Source organism: Prionailurus bengalensis, chromosome C1, assembly GCF_016509475.1.
Source record: "Prionailurus bengalensis isolate Pbe53 chromosome C1, Fcat_Pben_1.1_paternal_pri, whole genome shotgun sequence".
Taxonomy (NCBI): Eukaryota; Metazoa; Chordata; class Mammalia; order Carnivora; family Felidae; genus Prionailurus; species Prionailurus bengalensis.
In genome coordinates, this window is record NC_057345.1 from 79,397,916 (window position 1) to 79,416,974 (window position 19,059).

Sequence of the window (19,059 nt, forward strand, 5' to 3'; positions counted from 1 at the left end):
TACACCATCATGAATTGGGTACATATTCTTCCATCCATTTTGTGTATGTTTACATTCACACATACATGCAAAATATATATGCTTATATTGTTTGTAATTTTGCTTTTTTACTCAGCATTATTTTTTAAATTCATACATGTTGAGGTGGGTAGTTAGAGTTACCAATCAATGGGTGGATTAGTGTAGGTAGTTTTAATAGCTGTATAGGAGTCTGTCCTAGAACTGTGTCACCTAGAACTGTAGTTTTCTTCTGTTACAAACAGTGCTGCAAAGTACATACCTTTATGTGTTGCCTTATACAATATGCCAGAGTGTCTCTAGTATATATTCCTAAAAGTGAAAGTGCTGGGTTATAGCATGTGTACATTTTTACTGTTACTAGGTACTATCAAGTTTTTAAAGTAGCTGTGCCAGTTTACATTCCCATCAGTGGTATATAAGAATTTCTACATCCTGCCCAAGAGTTAACTAATATCAGAGTTTTAAAATTTTTGCCAACTTGAAAGGTAAAAATGGTGGGAGATATTTATATAGATCTTTCTAATAGTTTTTGGTGTATTTTGTTTTGTTCCAGGATTAAACTTGCAATAAAGGAGGCAGAAATTCAAAAGCTTCAGGCAAACCTGGCTGCGAATCAGTTATCTCAGAATCTTATTGCTTGTAATGACAAACAAGAAAGTGGCAAATTAAATAGTGTAGAGACAGAACCGGTAAAACTAGGAGGTAATCAATTAGGTGAGTGTATTAAATTCTTTTTTAAATTTTTTTTAATTTTTTTTTTTTTAATTGATTTTTGAAGGAGAGAGATGGAGCATGAGCAGGGGAGGAGCAGAGAGAAAGGGAGACACAGAATCCGAAGCAGGCTCCAGGCTCTAATGCTGTCAGCACACAGCCCGTCGTGGGGCTCGAACTCACGAACCGTGAGATTATGACCTGAGCCAAAGTCGGACACTCAATCAACTGAGCCGCCCAGGCGCCCCTAAATCAAATTCTTTAATTCTAAGTTGTTTATGATAGTTTTTTAGAGAAATGGATTATCAGATGTTTAGTTTGTATTATCAATAATCTGTTATTACTAGTTATGGGTTGGTAAGATAGCAAGAATTTCAAAATTGTTGAACTTTGCATTATTCTTTAAAAATGATAAAGCTACCCCTGGGTGGCTCAGTCAGGTAAGCGTCCAACTCTTGATTTCGGCTCAGGCCATGATCTTACGATTTGTGAGTTTGAGCCCCATGTTGGTTTCTCTGCTAACAGTACAGAGCCTGCTTGAGATTCTCTGTCTCCCTCTCTACTCCTCCCTCTCTCTCAAAAACAAATTTAAAAAAACATCAAAAAATGTAGTTTACTGAAGTAAAATTTACTAGTAGGATACACCCATTTAAAATAACAAAGTTTGAAATGTTTTATCAAATGTATATTTTTTCATGTTTATACCCTTTAACTATCACCACAATTAAAATATCTAACATTTCCATCAGAAGACTTACAAATGACCAACAGACACATTAAAAAAATGTTCAACATCACTGATCATCAGGGAAATGCAAATCAAAACCTCCATAAGACATCACCTCACATCTATCAGAATGGCTAAAACCTAAAACACAAGGAATAACAAGTGTTGTTAAAGATGTAGAGAAAAAGCAACACTCGTGCACTGTTGGTGGGAGTGCAAACTGGTGTAGCCACTGTGGAAAACAGTATGGAGTTTCCTCAAAAACAAAACCAAAAGCACACTGTATATACACTGTATGTTAGCTAACTTGGCAATAAATTGTATTTAAAAAAAAAATTAAAAATCACCGTATGATCCAGTAATTCCACTACTGGGTATTTACCCAAAGAAAACAAAAATATTAATTCAAAAGATACATGCACTCCTATGTTTATTGTGGCATTACTTACAATAGCCAAGATATGGAAGCAACCTAAGTTTCCACTGATAGAAGAATGGGTAAAGAAGATGTGGTGTGTATATATGTGTGTGTGGAATATTACACATACTGGAATATTACTCAGCCATAAAAAGAAATGAAATTTTGCCTTTTGCAACAGCATGAATGGACCTAGAGGATACAATGCTAAATAAAGTGTATCAGACAGAGAAAGACAAATACCATATGATTTTATTCATATGTGGAATTTAAGAAACAAACCAAATGAACAATGAAAAACAGACCAAAAAATCTCTCTTAAATATGGAGAACAAACTGGTGGCTGCTAGACTGGAAGTGGGTGGAAGAAAGAGTAAAATAGATAAAAGGGTATTAAGAGTGCACTTATCATGATGAGCCCTGAGTAATGTGTAGAAATGTTGTATTACCGTATTGTACACCTGAGGCTAACATAACACGCTATGTTAATTATACTGAAAACCAAAAACAAAAAAAGCCGTTTTCCTAAGGATCCCTTATACTCCTTAATTTTCTTTGGGTTCAATTCTGTCTTTAACTTTTCTTAAAATGAATGCTTAGATTATTGATTTTAAACCTTATATAACTATTTAAGGGTATAAAATACTTCTCTTTAGGCAATGCTATACCTGCATCCCACTAATTTTTATATATTGCATTTTCATTTTATTCACTTCAAAATATCTTATAATATCTCTTGTGTGTATTTATTTCCAAATATTTAGAATTTTCCAGGTGTCCTTTTGTTATTAGTAGTGGACATTAAGTTGTTTCTAATAACCTAATTCATGAATGAACCTGATTTCAGTTCTTAAAAATGTTTTGAGATTTAGTTTATTGGCCAGCATATGGACTATCTTGATGATTGTTTTAAATGCACTTGAAAAAATTGTGTATTCTGGGGACTATTGGGTAGAGTGAACTTCAATCATATTAAACTTATTTATAGAAGCTTGAGTCTTCTTTCCCCCTAGTGATTTTCTGTGTACTTGTTCAATTACTGAGAAAAAATCTTGAAATCTTCAGATATGTATGTGAGTTTGTTAATTTATCCTTTTAGTTCTGTGAGTCTGAACTCTGCTTTACCTAAAATTAATATAGTTACTCTATCTGGGGCACCTGGGTGGCTCAGTCGGTTAAGTGCCCGACTTCTGCAGGTCATAATCTCACGATCCATTGAGTTTGAGCCCCGGGTCGGGCTCTGTGCTGATAGCCCAGAGCCTAGAGCCTGCTTCGAGTTCTGTGTCTCCCTCTCTCTGCCCCTCTTCTACCCCTGCTCACACACTGTCTCTCTCTGTCTCTCTCAAATATAAACAGACATTTAAAAAATGTGTTAATATAGTTACTTGAGCTAATTTTTTATTGGTATATAATTGACATATAATATCATATTAGTTTTAGGTGTATGTCATAATGATGTGATATATGTGTATATTTTGAAATGATAACCACAATAATAAGTCTATGTAACATCCGTCATCACAGATAAGTAACAAATTTTGGGGAGGGATGAGAGCTTTTAAGATCTACTCTCAGGGTACCTGGGTGGCTCAGTCATTGAGCATCCGACTTCGGCTCAGGTCATGATTTCATGGTTTGTGAGTTCGAACCCCATGTCAGGCTCTGTGCTGACAGCTCAGAGCCTGGAACCTGCTTCAGATTCTGCGTACCCCCACCCTCCCCGCCCCACCCCTGCTTGTGCTCTCTCTCTGTCTTTCAAAAATGAATAAATGTAAAAAAAAATTTTTACGATCTACTCTCAACAAGTTTCAAATATATAATATTATTGACTATAGTTACCATGCTGTATATTATATCTATACCCAGGAGTTGTTTATCTTATAACTGAAAGTTTGTACCTTTTGACCACATTTACCCATTTTCCCCACCACTAACCCCTACCTCTGGCAAATAACACTCCGTTCTATGAGTTTGTTTCATTTGTTTGTTTGTTTTTATATTTCACATATAAGTGAGATCATACAGTATTTGTCTTTCTCTGCCTGGCTTTTCATTTAACCTAATGTCCTCAAGTTCATCCATATTGTCACAAGTAAAAAGATGTCTTTTTGGGGCACCTGGGTGGCTCAGTTGGTTGAGCATCTGACTTCGGCTCAGGTCATGATCTCATGGTTTGTGAATTCGAGCCCCACGTTGGGCCCTGTGCTGACAGCTCAGAGCCTGGAGCCTGCTTCAGATTCTGTGTCTCTGTCTCTCTCTGCCCCTCCCCTGCTCATGCTCTGCCTATCTCTCAAAAGTAAATAAACATTTAAAAAAAAGTCCTTTTTATGGCTAAATAGTATTTCTGTGTGTGTGTGTGTGTGTGTGTGTGTGTGTGCGTGTGTGTGTGCGCGCTACCTTGTATTTATCCATGCATCTGTCAGTGGATGCTTAGATTACTTCCATGACTTGGCTATTGTAAATAATGCTGCAATGTACATGAGTGCAGATAGTGATTTCATTTCCTTCAGGTAAATATTCAGAAGTGGAATTACTGCATATGTGGTAGCTCTATTTTTAAAGGCAATTCCATATTGTTTTCCATAGTGGCTGTACCAGTTTACATGTTCACCAACAGGGCACAAGGGTTCCCTTTTCTCCACATCTTCACCAACGCTTATTTCTCATCTTTTTGATGATAGCCATTTTTGTAGGTGTGAAGTGATACCTCATTGTGATTATGATTTGCATTTCTTTGATGATTAGTGGTGTTGAACATCTTTTCATGTGTCTATTGGCCATTTGTATGTCTTCTTTGGAAAAATGTCTTATTTAGATCTTCTGCCCATTTTTAATTGGGTTTTTTTTTTTTTTTTGCTATTGGGTTATATGAGTTTTTATGTATTTTGGATATTAATCCCTTATCAGATATAGATTTACACATATTTTCTTCCATTCTGTAGGTTGTCTTTTCATTTTGTTGATGGTTTCTTTTGCGGTACAGAAGCTTTTTAGTTTGATATAGTCCCACTTGTTTATTTTTACTTTTTTGCTTTTGCTTTTGGTGTTGAATCCAAAAATTACCATCACCAGGACTGATAGATCTAAGAGCTTTTTACTTATGTTTTCTTCCAGAAGTTTTATGTTTTAGGTTTAATATTCAAGTCTTTAAACCATTTTAAGTTGATTTTTGTCTACTTAAGATAGTGGTCTAGTTTCATTCTTTTGCATATGGCTGTTCAGTTAACCCAACACTGTTTATTAAAAAGACTGTCCTTTCCCTATTGTATGTTCTTGACTCCTTTGTTGTAAATTAATTTACCTTTATTTTGAGAGAGAGGGAGGGAGGGAGGCAGGGAGAGAATGAGGAGGGGAAGGGCAGAGAAAGAGGGAAAGAGAGAGAATCCCAAGCAGGCTGCATGCTGTCAGTGCAGAGCCCAATTCAGGGCTTGATCCCACGAACCATGAGGTCATGACCTGAGCTGAAATCAAGAGTTGGACAACTGACTGAGCTACCCAAGCACACCATATGTCTGTTTTTAATGCCAGTACCATACTGTTTTGATTACTATGGTTTTATAATACAGTTTGAAATTAGGAAGTGTGACGCCTTCAGCTTCGTTTTACTTTCTCAAGATTAGTTTAGCTATTTGGGGTCTTTTGTGGTTCCATACAAATTTTAGGATTTGTCTTTTGTTCTATAAAAAAAAATGCCATTGGGATTTTGATAGGGGTTGAATTAAATCTTTAGATTTAGGTAGTATGGAGATTTTCACAGTATTTTTCCAGTCCATGAACATGAACTATCTATTAATTTGTGTCTTCAGTTTCTTTCATCAGTGTCTTATAGTGTTTAGTGTACAAATCTTTCCCCTCCTCAAATTTATTCTTAGATATTTTATTCTTTTTGGGTCAATTGTAAATGGGATTGTTTTCTTAATTTTCTTTCTGATCATCACTCCAGCTGTGTTTGAGTTTTCCTGGTATGACTTTTTTCATCCTTTTAGTCTGTATTTTTTATAGATAAAGTGAGTTTCTGATAGAGAGCATATAATTGGTTCTTGCTTTTATATTCTAACATTTTTTGCTCATTCAGTGGAATGTTTAGACACATTTAATGCAACTATTGGTCTTTTTTGGGTTTAAGTTTATCATCTTGGTATTTGTTTATTATTTATTCTAATGGCCTTTATTCATCTTTCCTGCCTTCTTTTAGATCAATTATATTTTAGTATTCTATTTTTTTTTAATCTTCACTATTGATTAGTTAACTATACTTCTTTACTTTCTTAGTAGTTGCCCTACTGGTTAATATATGTATCTTTAATTTATCATTGTCTGTCTTCAAATATGATTGGCTTCTGGCAGGAGGAACGACAGCAGAGAGAATTAGCTATCAAAGTGATTAGAGAGAATAGGGAAGAGAGTGATGGTGTTATTAGCAAAGTGAATGCTAATTATTAGAGATGTTGATAAATATGTCATGAGTTCTCTTACATCAAAGAGTATAGAACTAATGATAGCCTAGAAAGTGAAATATTAGGGATATGGAGAATTGATAGGAAATGGCTACTTGTGCTGCCCTCGAAGAAGGCATAGTGCATCTCCACTTACTTCCATACCTCTGTGTGTTCTCATGCAATCATATATATTATCCCTCTTTAAAGCACTCCTGAAAGCTCAGTTACTTTTAGGTGGGAATAGGTTTATATATTTATAGTGGAGAAAGTATATATTCAAACAACTACCTTTGATAACCCTCAGTAGTTTTAAAAAAGCATCACTGAATTCTCATGAGCTAGTTTAGAGTAGGAAGGATTCTCAGTTTTCAGCTTTTGAACTTGCATCTATATACAATAAATAAAAATATGCTCTAGAGAAATTTTATGATTAACTTCAGTTTAAGGAAATAATGATTTTTTAACAATGATTTTTTTAAACAATGATTTTTTTTTTGGCAATGTTTTCTATCCGAAATACGGGGATTTTTATAGGTGGAGAAGGACTCTTTTTGGTATTAAGGAATAGTCTGGAAAAGTGAGTGACTCAGAAGTTATTCCTACTTTGTTATATACTTAATAATAGAAAGTATGTTACTTGCCATGTTCCTTCATTACCTTTTCCTTAAAGTACATCTCATTCTCTGTTCCCTTTAGTATTCTTTAGATAAGGAATTAAACTTTATTTATGATTAAATCTTTCAACATTGAAATAGGGTTTTTTTCTGTAAGTTTTATACAGAGGAATTTTCCTTTTATGTTTGTCAGCAGAAAGAATAAAAGACCAAAATCAACATACTGTGAACAAGCAATATGAAAGAGAAAGGCAAAGACTTGCTTCTGGAATAGAAGAACTACGTACTAAGTTGATGCAAATAGAAGCTGAGAATTCTGATTTGAAGGTTAACATGGCCCACAGAACTAGTCAGTTTCAGCTGATACAAGAGGAGCTGCTGGAGAAAGCTTCAAACTCTAGCAAACTTGAAAGTGAAGTAAGCTTGAATTAGCTGTTTATATGTACTAACTTTGGAGACAAAAAAAAGGTAAAGTTTTGTAAAAGTTGTATGTGTAAGTCCAGATTTATACATCAAAAGGAATTAATGGTACCACATCAGTTATAAATTCTTTTAAAATTATATTGGGAAACGTTCTGTTAAAAGTAAGAAATTACTCTTTAGTGGCTAACAGGTCTCAGATATGGTGGAACTTGTATTGTATTGCAGTCTGTTATTTCTTCCAAGTATAAGTTAATATGGCCAGGGGCACCTGGGTGACTCAGGTTAAGCGTCCAACTTCAGCTTAGGTCATGATATTGTGGCTCGTGAATTTGAGCCCCACATCAGGCTCTGTGCTGACAGCTCAGAGCCTGGAGCCTGCTTTGGATTCTGTCTGTCTGTCTGTCTGTCTGCCCCTCCCCTGCTGTGCTTGTTCTCTCTCTCTCTCTCTCTCTCTCTCAAAAAAAAAAAAAAATGAACATTTAGGTTAATATGGCTAATACACATTTACAAGTAAAGAACTTGGATTATATAATTGGAAGAAAAGGAGTGATAATAGAGGATTTTGATTGTTAGCAAACAGCAGAATCACCTAGGAAGCTGGTTAAACATGTAGATTTCTGGGTACCGTTCCAGTGATTCTGATTCAGTAGATTTAGTCTATGTAAATTTAAATTGTAGCCATTAGCTTACTTAGAAAATATCCTAGTACCCAGTGCTAATATCATCGTCAATGGGGAAAAACAGAGCTTTCCCCCTAAGGTCAAGAACAAGAGAGGAATGTCCGTTCTCACTGCTGTTATTCAACATAGTATTGGAAGTCTTTGCTTCAGCAGTTAGACAACACAAAGAAATAAAAGACATCCAAATCGGCCAGGAGGAGGTCATACTTTAACTCTTCACAGATGACGTGGTACTCCGTATGGAAAAACCAAAAGATTCCACCAAACAACTGCTCAAACTGATCCATGAATTCAGCAAAGTGGCAAGATATAAAATCAATGCACAGAAATCGGTTGCATTCCTGTACATCAACAATGAAGCAACAAAAAGAGAAATCAAGGAATTGATCCCATTTACAATTGCACCAAAAACCAAAAAATACCTAGGAATAAAAATAACCAAACAGGTGAAAAATCTATAAACTGAAAACTATAGAAAGCTTATGAAAGAAATTGAAGAAGACACACAAAAAAATGGAAAAATATTCTATACTTCTAGATAGGAAGAACAAATATTGTTAAAATGTCAGTACTACCCAAAGTAATCTACATATTGAATGCAATACCTATCAAAATAACACTGGCGTTCTTCACAGAGCTAGAACAAACAATCCTAAAATTTGTATGGAACCAGAAAAGACCCCGAATAGCCAAAGAAATCTTGAAAAAGAAAACCAGAGCTGGAGGCATCACACTCCTGGACTTCAAGCAGTATTACAAAGCTGTAATCATCAAGACAGTATGGTACTGGCACCAGAACAGACACTCAGATCAATGGAACAGAATAGAGAACCCAGAAAGGGACCCACAAACATGTGACCAACTAATCTTTGACAAAGCAGGAAAGAATATCCAATAGAATAAAGACAGTCTCTTCAGCAAGTGGTGCTGGGAAACTGGACAGCAACATGCAGAAAAATGAACGTGGACCACTTTCTTATACCATACACAAAAATAAACTCAAAATGGATGAAAGACCTAAATGTAAGACAGGAAGCCATCAAAATCCTCGAGGAGAAAGCAGGCAAAAACCTGTTTGATCTTGACCGCAGCAACTTCTTAACATGTCTCCAGAGGCAAGGGAAACAAAAGCAAAAATGAACTATTGGGATCTCATCAAAATAAAAAGCTTCTGCACAGTGAAGGAAACAATCAGCAAAACTAAAAGGCAACCGACAGAATGGGAGGAGATATTTGCAAATGACATAAAGGTTAGATAAAGGGTTAGTATCCAAAATCTGTAAAGAACTTATCAAACTCAACACCAAAAAATAAAGAATCCAGTGAAGAAATGGGCAAACGACTTGAATAGACACTTCTCCAAAGAAGACATCCAGGTGGCCAACCAAACATGAAAAAATGCTCAACATTACTCATCATCAGGGAGATACAAAGCAAAACCACAATGAGATACCACCTCACACCTGTCAGAATGGTTGACATTAACAAGTCAGTCAACAACAGATGTTGATGAGAATGTAGAGAAAGAGGATCTCTTTTGCACTGCTGGTGGGAATGCAAACTGGTGCAGCCACTCTGGAAAACACTATGGAGGCTCCTCAAAAAATTAAAAATAGAACTACCCTATGACCCAGCAACTGCACTGCTAGGAATTTACCTAAGGGATACAGGTATGCTGTTTTGAAGGGGCATATGCACCCCAATGTTTATAGCAGCACTATCAACAATAGCCAAAGTATGGAAAGAGCTCAAGTATCCATTGACGGATGAATGGATAAAGAAAATGTGGTATGTATATGTATACAATGGAGTATTACTTGGCAATCAAAAAGAATGAAATCTTGCCATTTGCAACTACATGGATGGACCTAGAGGGTATTATGTTAAGCAAAATTAGTCAATTAGAGGAAGAAAAATATCATATGACTTCACTCACATGAGGACTTTAAGATGCAAAACAGATGAACATAAGAGAAGGGAAACAAAAATAATATAAAAACAGGGAAGGGGACAAAAACATAAGAGATTCTTAAATATGGAGAACAAACAGAGGGTTACTGGAGGGATTGTGGGAGGGATGATAGTCTCAATAGGTAAGAGGTATTGAGGAATCTACTCCTGAAATCATTGTTACACTATATGCTAACTAACTTGGATGTAAATTAAAAAAATAAAATGAAATAAAATATCCTAGTACTGAGATTAAGAACTTTTTAAATTACAAAATTAGCACAGTCTTGTTGAAAGTACAGAAAGGACAAAGAAGAAAATGCCATTAATAATTCTACCACCAGAAATAACTACTATTAACATTTTTTTATACTAATTTCAATCTTAAATGCTACTTTTAAGAAATGGGTTAGGATGTAATCCTATTTGGACATAGGACTCAGAATTAAATTACTTATGTATTACATAGGTGGAACAGTCCCTGGTCTTTCCTTCACCATTTTTCTTCTAAATTGCCACTTATATTTAAAAGTAATTTTTAAAAATAATTTGTTTATTTCAATGTGTTTTCAGATGACAAAGAAATGTTCTCAACTTTTAACTCTAGAGAAACAGCTGGAAGAAAAAATAGTTGCTTATTCCTCTATTGCTGCAAAAAATGCAGAACTGGAACAGGAGCTTATGGTAAATATTACTGTGTGGCTACAAATTCACTGTAACTTTAATGCACTTGATTTGTGACAGCATGTTTGTTTTATTTTCATTGTTATACAGTATACCAAATAGGAAAGCATAAATTCTAGTAAATTCTTCTGATTATTTGTTTTTTGTTTCTATATTTTTAAGTCAATAGGCTTATATATAGCAAGTTGTTATCTGTAATTTCTTATTTTTATTCTAGTAGAAGTGAAGGAAATAATGAACTTCTTTGATATGCTTTTCAATATTTTAAAATAGTTGAAGGTTTTCATTTTGACACAATTTTTTAAAATAACCATTTTGTCTTATGTATATGTTTAGATATTTTTGATGTTTGACATATTCACTATTGTGATTCTTAAAAAAATAGAGTATGAGAGATTTAATGCTTTACTTAAGTGTTTTTATGTAAAACTTGTTCTCAGTTATATTCATTTTTTTTGTCTTTCCTAGTCTTTATTTTTTAATATGAAATTTATTGTCACATTGTATTGTCCATACAACACCCAGTGCTCATCCCAACAGGTGCTCTCCTCAATGTCAGTTATATTCTTTTAAAGTGTTTTTGTATTTCTAGGAAAAGAATGAAAAGATAAGAAGTCTAGAAACCAATATCAATACAGAGCATGAGAAAATTTGTTTAGCTTTTGAAAAGGCCAAGAAAATTCATCTTGAACAGCATAAAGAAATGGAAAAGCAGATTGAAAGAGTAAGATATTATGTTTTTCCATGTAGACATAATGTATGTTTAGAATATGAATGCTGAAAAGAACCTTAACATTACTAGCTCAACTTTTTTTTTTTTTTGATAGATGAGGAAACAAAGACCTAGAAAAGTAAGTGGCAAGTAGTAGAATTAGCATTCCATTACTTCTAGATCATTTTACAATGCTTTCTTGTATAGTACTCTTGCCATTTCAGTTTTAATAATTATTTTTTGGCATGATTAAATTAAGAGTGATTTTGTAGACTCTGGTACACTAGACATAAAAATAGCTTGAAGACTGGTTGAGAGTAGAAGTGCTCTTACCATTGAGTTGAAATTAGAGTAAGAACAAGTTAAAGAAGCTGTGAGACCAAAAACATAAGACTAAGTAAAAAATACATTATTTGATGGACTTAATAGTAGAATGGAACTAATAAGAGAAAAAAAATATGAGCTTGAAACAAAGAGCAACAGACATTACTCAGTCTGAGGAACAGGAAAAAAGACCAGAGCCTAAGGGACCTGTGCAATAATGTCAGAACTGGAACTCTATACCCATTAAAACAGTAACTCCCAATTTCCCCTCCTTTCACCCCCTAGCTACTGTCATTCTATTTTCTTCTGTCCCTATGATTCTGACTACCCAAAGTATCTCATATAAGTGAAATCATACAGTGTTTGTCTTTTTGTGACTGGCTTAATTCACTTAGCATAATATCCTAGAGGTTCATCCATGTTGTGGCATACTGCAGAATTTGTTTCCTTTATAAGAATAATATTCTATTGTATGTATATACCACATTTTGCTTATCCATTTATCTGTCAATGGATGCTGATTGCTATGGCCAGAATTTCTAGTACTGTGTTGAATAGAAGTGAGAGGGGGCAGGGTGCCTGGGTGGCTGAGTTGGTTAAGTGTCAGACTTCGGCTCAGATCACAACCTCATGGTTTGTGAGTTTGAGCCCTGTGTCGGGCTCTGTGCTTACAACTCAGAGCCTAGAGCCTGCTTCAGATTCTGTGTCTCTCCTTTTGCAGCTCCCATGCTCATGTTCTGTATCTCAATATTAAATAAATGTTAAAAAAAAATAAAAACAAAAAAACAAAAACGAAGTGAGAGGGGACATCCTTGTTTTTTTCCTGATCTTAGAGGAAAAGCTTTCAGTCTTTCACCAATTGAGTAGGATGTTAGCTGTGGGTTTTCCTTTTTCTTTTTTTAGTGTTTGTTTATTTTTGAGAGAGAGAGAGACGGGGGGGGGGGGGGGGGGGGGCGTGCAAGAGTGGGGGAGGGGCAGAGAGAGAGAAACAGAGACACAGAATCCAAAGCAGGCTTCAGGCTCTTAGCTGTCGTCACAGAGCCCCACGCAGGGCTCCAACTCACGACCTATGATATCATGACCTGAGCAGAAGTCAGACACTTAACTGACTGAACCACCCAGGTGCCCCGCTGTGGGTTTTCCATAAATGGCTTTTATTATATTAAGGTAGCTTTCTTTTATTCCTAGTTTGTTGAATGTTTTTCTCATGAAAGGGTTTTGAGTTTTGTCAACTTTTTCCTGCATCAATTGAGATGATCATGTGTGGGTTTTTTTCCTTCATTTTTTTGATATGGTACATTACATTGATTGATTTTTAAAAATGTTTATTTATTTATTCTCAGAGAGAGAGAAAGAGAGCAATGAACAGGGCAGGGGCAGAGAGAGAGAGAATCCTGAGCAGCCCTCGTGCTGTCTTCTGCACAGAGTCTGACGTGGGGCTTGATCTTATGAACCTGAGCCAAAATCCAGTTGGACGCCCAACCAACTGAGCCACCCAGGTGCCCCTGTTGATTGATTTGTGTATGTTGAACCATGCTTGCATTCCAGGAATAAATCCCACTTGATCATAGTGTGTACCCCTTTTACTACACTGCTGAATTTGGATTATTAGTATTATGTTGATTTTGGCATTATCAGGAATATTGGTCTGTAGTTTTCCTTTAGTGTCTTTGTCTGGTTTTGGTATCAGGTTAAAACTGGTATCAGAATTAGTTAAGGAATGTTCTCTCTTCCTTAATTTTTTTGGAAGAGTTTGAGAAAGATTGGTATTCTTTAAATTTTCACTGGTGAAATAATTCATTGAAACTATCAGGTTCAGGGCTTTTCTTTGTTGGGAGATTTTTGATTACTGATTTAACCTCTTTACCAGGTATAGATCATTCAGATTATCTATTTTTGCATGGTGTAGTCTTTGTAGGTTTTGTATTTCTAGGAATTTGTCCATTTCATCTAGATTATTCTATTTGTGGGCATACAATTATTCATAATACTCTCTTATGATCTTTTTTTCTTTCTGTATAATTGGCAGTAACATCCCCACTTTCGTTTCTGATTTTGGTAATTTGGACTCTCTGTTTTTTAATCTACTCAGCTAAAGATTTGTCAATTTTGTTTATTTTTCCCAAGAACCAACTTTTCGTTTTGATATTCTTTATTCTTTTTCTGTTCTCCATTTTGTTGATCTTTACTGTAATCTTTATTATTTCCTTCCTTCAAGTAGCTTTGGGTTTAAGTTTATTCTTTTTCTGATTCCTTATGTTTTGAAGTTAAGTTATTGACTTGAAATCTTTTTTGATTTTTAATGTAAACATTTATAGCTATAAATTTACCCATTAGCACCGCTTTTGCTGGGTCTCTTAAGTTTTGGCAAGTTGTGTTTTTGTTTTCATTTGTCTCCTAAGTGTCTTCTAATTTCTCTTGTGAATTCTTTGATTCATTCATTGTTTAAAAATCTGTTTAATCAATGCCACAATTTTGTGACTTTTTAAATTTTCCTTTTATTATTCACTTCTAATTTCATCTGGTTGTGGGTTGGAGAATATACTTTGTATGATATCTGTCCTTTTAAATTTGTTGAGACTTCAATTTGTGGCCTAACATGGTCTATCCTGCAAAATGTCCCCTGCACACTTGAGGAGAATGTATATTCTGGTTTGGGGTAGAGTGTTCTGTATATGTCTATTAGTTCTAGTTTATTGTGTTAAATCCTCTGTTTCCTGATTAATGTTCTGTTTGGTCTTCTATTATTGTGAGTGGGGTATTGAAGTCCAACTATTTTTTTAGAACTCTGTTTTTCCCTTCAATTCTGTCCATTTTTGCCTCATATATTTTAATGATCTGTCATTACATGAGTAAATTTTATAGTTGTTATATCTCACTACTCTTTTGAATCTTTTAGTAATATGTAATGTCTTTCTTTGTCTCTTATAACCTTTTCTGATTTAAAGTCTATTTTGTCTGATATTCGTGTAGGTACTCCTGCTCTCTTTTATTATTTGCATGGAGTATCTTTTTCCATCCTTTCACTTCTAACATGTTTGCATCTTTGGATCTTAAGTGATTCTCTTGTAGACAGCATATACAGTTGACTCTTGAACAACATGAGTTTGAACTGCATGGATCCATTTATTTGTGGATTTTTTTATAGCAGTACTGTAAATGTATTTCACTTCCTTATGATTTTTTTAATAACATTTTTCCCTGGCTTACTTTAGAATACATGTAACATGTAAGATACATGTAACACACAAAATATGTGTTAATCAACTGTTTACGTTATTGGTAAGGCTTTGATTAACAGTAGACTATTAGTAGTTACATTTTTATGGAGTCAAAAGTTATACACAGATTTTTTTTTTTAATGTTTATTTTTGAGATGGAGACAAGAGTGCAAGCAGGGGAGTGGCAGAGAGAGAGGGAGACACAGAATCCGAAACAGGCTCCAGGCTCTGAGCTGCCAGCATGGAGCCCAACGCAGGGCTCGAACTCACAAGCTGTGAGATCATGACCTGAGCAGAAGTTGGACGCTCAACTGACTGAGCCACCCAGTCACCAGAAGTTATACACACATTTTTTACGCACAGGGGAGCAGGCCTCCTAACCCTATATTGTTCAAGGGTCGGCTGTAGTTACATCATGTGTTATTATCCATTCTGCCAGTCTCTGTCTTTTGATTGGAGAGTTTAATCCATTTACATTTAAAGTAAATACTGATAGGGGGTGTTTTACTTTTGTCATCATGTTATTTGTTTTCTATATGCTTTATAGCTATTTTGTCCTTTCTTTCCTATATTACTCTATTTTTTTGAATTTAGTTGATTTTTTTGTACTGAAATTTTAAAATTCTTTTCTTATTTCCTTTTTTGAATTTTGTATTGCTATTTTTTTGGTGTGGTTGTCATGAGTATTACATTTAACAATCTAAAGTTACATTTTTCTAATTTGAATTTATACCAGCCTGACTTAAGTAACATACACAAACTCAGTTCTTTTACAGCTCCATTTTCACCTCTTTCTATTGTTGATGTCACAGAATTACTTCTTTACATATTGTGTACCCTAAAACATAAGCTAATGATTCTTTCAAATGCATTAGTCTTTTAAATTATGTAGAAGAGGGGCGCCTGGGTGGCTCAGTTGGTTAAGCGGCCGACTTGGGCTCAGGTCATGATCTCGCTGTCGGTGAGTTCGAGCCCCGCATCGGGCTCTGTGCTGACAGCTCAGAGCCTGGAGCCTGTTTCAGATTCTGTGTCTCCCTCTCTCTGCCCCTCCCCCGTTCATGCTCTGTCTCTCTCTGCCTCAAAAATAAATAAACGTTAAAAAAAAAAAATTTAAATTATGTAGAAGAGTTCTAATTACAAGTCAAATTTATACTAATACTAGTTTTTACACTAATTTTTTAACCCTTTTTTATAATTTTTTTAAAGCTTATTTCTGAGAGAGAAAGAGTATGAGCTGGGGAGGGGCAGATACAGAGGGAGAGAGAAAGAGAGAGGCTCCACACTGTCAGCACAGAATTAACACGGGGCTCACACTCACAAACTGTGAGATCATGACTGAGTTGAAAGCAAGAGTCAGATGCTTAATGACTGAGCCACCCAGGCTCATCCCTAATTGGTTTTTTTCTTTAAATATATTAGTCTCTTAAATTCTATAGAAAACAAAAAATGCAATTATAAACCATTGTTGGAGTAATACTAGCTTTTATAATTGCCCATGCAGTTATCTTTATTGAGATTTTTATTTCTCCATATGGCTTTGAATTACTGTCTAGTGTCCTTTCATTTCACTTTGTAGAACTCCCTTGAGCATTTCTGGTGAGGTGTATCTAAGTGGTCACAAACTCCCTCAGCATTTATTTCTCTGGGGATGTCTTAATTTCTGCCTCAAAAGGACAGTTTTGCCAGATAATAAGATTCTTGGTGGACATTTTGTTTTTTGTTTTTTGTTTTTTTTTCAATATATCAACATATTGTCTTTGGGCTTCCAAAGTTTCTGATGATATCTGCTTGTAAGGTTATTGTGGATCCTTTATATGTGATTATTCACTTATCTCTTGCTGCTTTCTAGATTCTTTGTCTTTTGAGAGTTTGATTATAATGTGTCTTGGTGTTCCCTTTGAGTTCCTCTTTCTTGGAGTTGAGATTTTTGGATGTTTACATCCATATCTTTCATTAAATTTAGACATTTTCAGTCATTATTTCTTCAAATATTCTTAATTTCCCTTTTTCTCTTTCTTCTCCTCCCATGATCTGTGTTTAGGTCCACTTGATGGTATCCCAACTGGTCCTTTAGGCTCTGTTCACTTTTCTTCCATCTTTATTTGTTCTCCCTCTAATTTGTTGTTTGATTATTTTCATTTGAATGTTTTCACAGTTCCTTGGTTTTTATATTTTGTATTTATCTTTGTTCTGCCATGTTTTCATTATATATGTGTACATGTGTTTATATATATATGTATATATCACATACAGTAATCTCCTATTTTGTCTTCACAAAAGTCTTTTGAAAGTTTGATAACACCAATTATTGATGAAGTTGTGGGAGTGAGAATCTTACATGTTTTTTTTTTTTAATTTTTTTAAATGTTTGTGTATTTTTGAGATAGAGGGAGAGACACTGTGTGAGTGGGGGAGGGGCAGAGAGAGAGAAAAAGACAGACAGACAGAATCCGAAGCAGGCTCCAGTCTCTGAACTGTCAGCACAGAGCCCAATGCGGGGCCGGAACTCACTAGCCATGAGATCATGACCTCAGCCAAAGTTGGACACTCAACTGACTGAGCCACCCAGGCACCCCAAGAATCTTATGTATTTCTAATCAAAACATAAATTTAGATGCACTTTGAAGAGAAATATCTAATGAAATTGGAAATGTGGAAAGTCCACTTCTAGGTGGTCTATTCTAAAGAAACTAATACATGTACATAAAGAGACATGTACACAGGATCTTTTGTAACATTGTTGTGATGATGAAAAATAGAATATCAGACTGTTCTTGAGTAGAAGACAAGCTGTAGTTTGTTGTTACAGTGGAGTACTGTACCATTATAAAAAGCAATGAACTAGGGGTGCCTGGGTGGCTCACTTGGGTAAGCTTTCAACTCTTGATTTCACCTTAGGTCAGGATCTCACGGTTCATGGGATCAGGCCCTACGTCAGGCTCTGCACTGACAGCACGGATTCTGCTTGGGATTCTCTCTCCCTCCCTCTCTGCTTCTCCCAACCTGGTGTGCACACACTTTATCTTTCTCAAAGTAAATAAACTTAAAAAAAAAAAAACAAAACAATGAACTAGATCCACATATGCATGCATGGATAAATATCCAGGGATAATTAGCTAAACAATATTGAGTGAAAAAACCAAGTTGCTAAAACTTGCAGAAGTATTGATATTGTTTATGTAAATTTTCAAAACAGAAATACATTACATATTGTTCATAGACCTACATATGTAGGTCTATGTAGTAAAAGCACAAAAAACATGCGTGAGAAACATACCAGAGAGTGATAGACCAATTTCAGTAGTAGAGTTGACCTTCCAATAACATAGGGGTTAGGGGCACCAACCCCCTGCACAGTAAAAAATTTGGATTCAACTTTTGACTCCCACAAAACTTGACTGCTAACAGCCCAATCTTGACCAGAAACCTTACTGAAAACAAAATAGTCAGCTAACTCATATTTTGTAGGTTACAGGTATTGTATAATGTATTCTTACAATCAAGCCAGAGAAAAGAAAATGTTATTAAGAAAATCATAAGGAAGAGGAAAAATGCATTTATAGTCCTATACTGTAAAAAATTCTCATATAAGTCAACCTGTGCAGTTCAAACCTATGTTGGTCAAAGGTCAATTGTATTGATGAGGGAGGAAATCAGCTGTATTGATGAGGAATAAGACCTGGCCATGTGATTTCATTTCTTCTCTCAAGGGAGAGAAACTGAAGGAAATTCGGCAAAATGCAAAAATCTTTGTAATTTCAGTAGTAATTTAACATATGAATATTGTATTCTTTTCTATATATTTAAAATGTTAATTTTTAAAAAATTATATGAAATTAATAGATCCTGTTTTTACATTTAGCTTGAATCTCAACTAGAGAAAAAAGACCAACAGTTTAAAGAACAAGAAAAGACTATGTCCATTTTGCAGCAAGATATAATATGTAAACAACATCATCTTGAATCACTAGACAGACTCTTGACGGAAAGCAAAGGGGTAAAATAATCTTTGTAAAAGTGTTCTTTAAAAGCTAATACTTTGTTTCTGTAACCTGCCTTTAATTCTAATTAAATCAATTGCTTAACAGCCCAATAGAAATGCTAAAATTAAAATATTTATACATGTACTTATATT

The 19,059-nt window shown here is 34.9% G+C and overlaps 1 protein-coding gene across 8 annotated transcripts in view; it reads left to right on the top strand.

Annotated features, from left to right (window-relative positions):
* CCDC18 (coiled-coil domain containing 18) overlaps positions 1-19,059 on the top strand; it is a 118,329-nt gene that overhangs the window by 32,379 nt on the left and 66,891 nt on the right. For 6 of the 8 annotated variants that reach the window (XM_043575591.1, XM_043575589.1, XM_043575584.1 and 3 more), the window contains 5 exons: positions 575-735; positions 7,124-7,347; positions 10,557-10,667; positions 11,260-11,391; positions 18,787-18,921. In XM_043575591.1, coding sequence (XP_043431526.1) covers positions 575-735; positions 7,124-7,347; positions 10,557-10,667; positions 11,260-11,391; positions 18,787-18,921 — 763 coding nt within the window. The remainder of the gene's footprint in view (positions 1-574; positions 736-7,123; positions 7,348-10,556; positions 10,668-11,259; positions 11,392-18,786; positions 18,922-19,059) is intronic. The other 2 variants (XM_043575585.1, XM_043575588.1) reach the window with 1 other exon arrangement.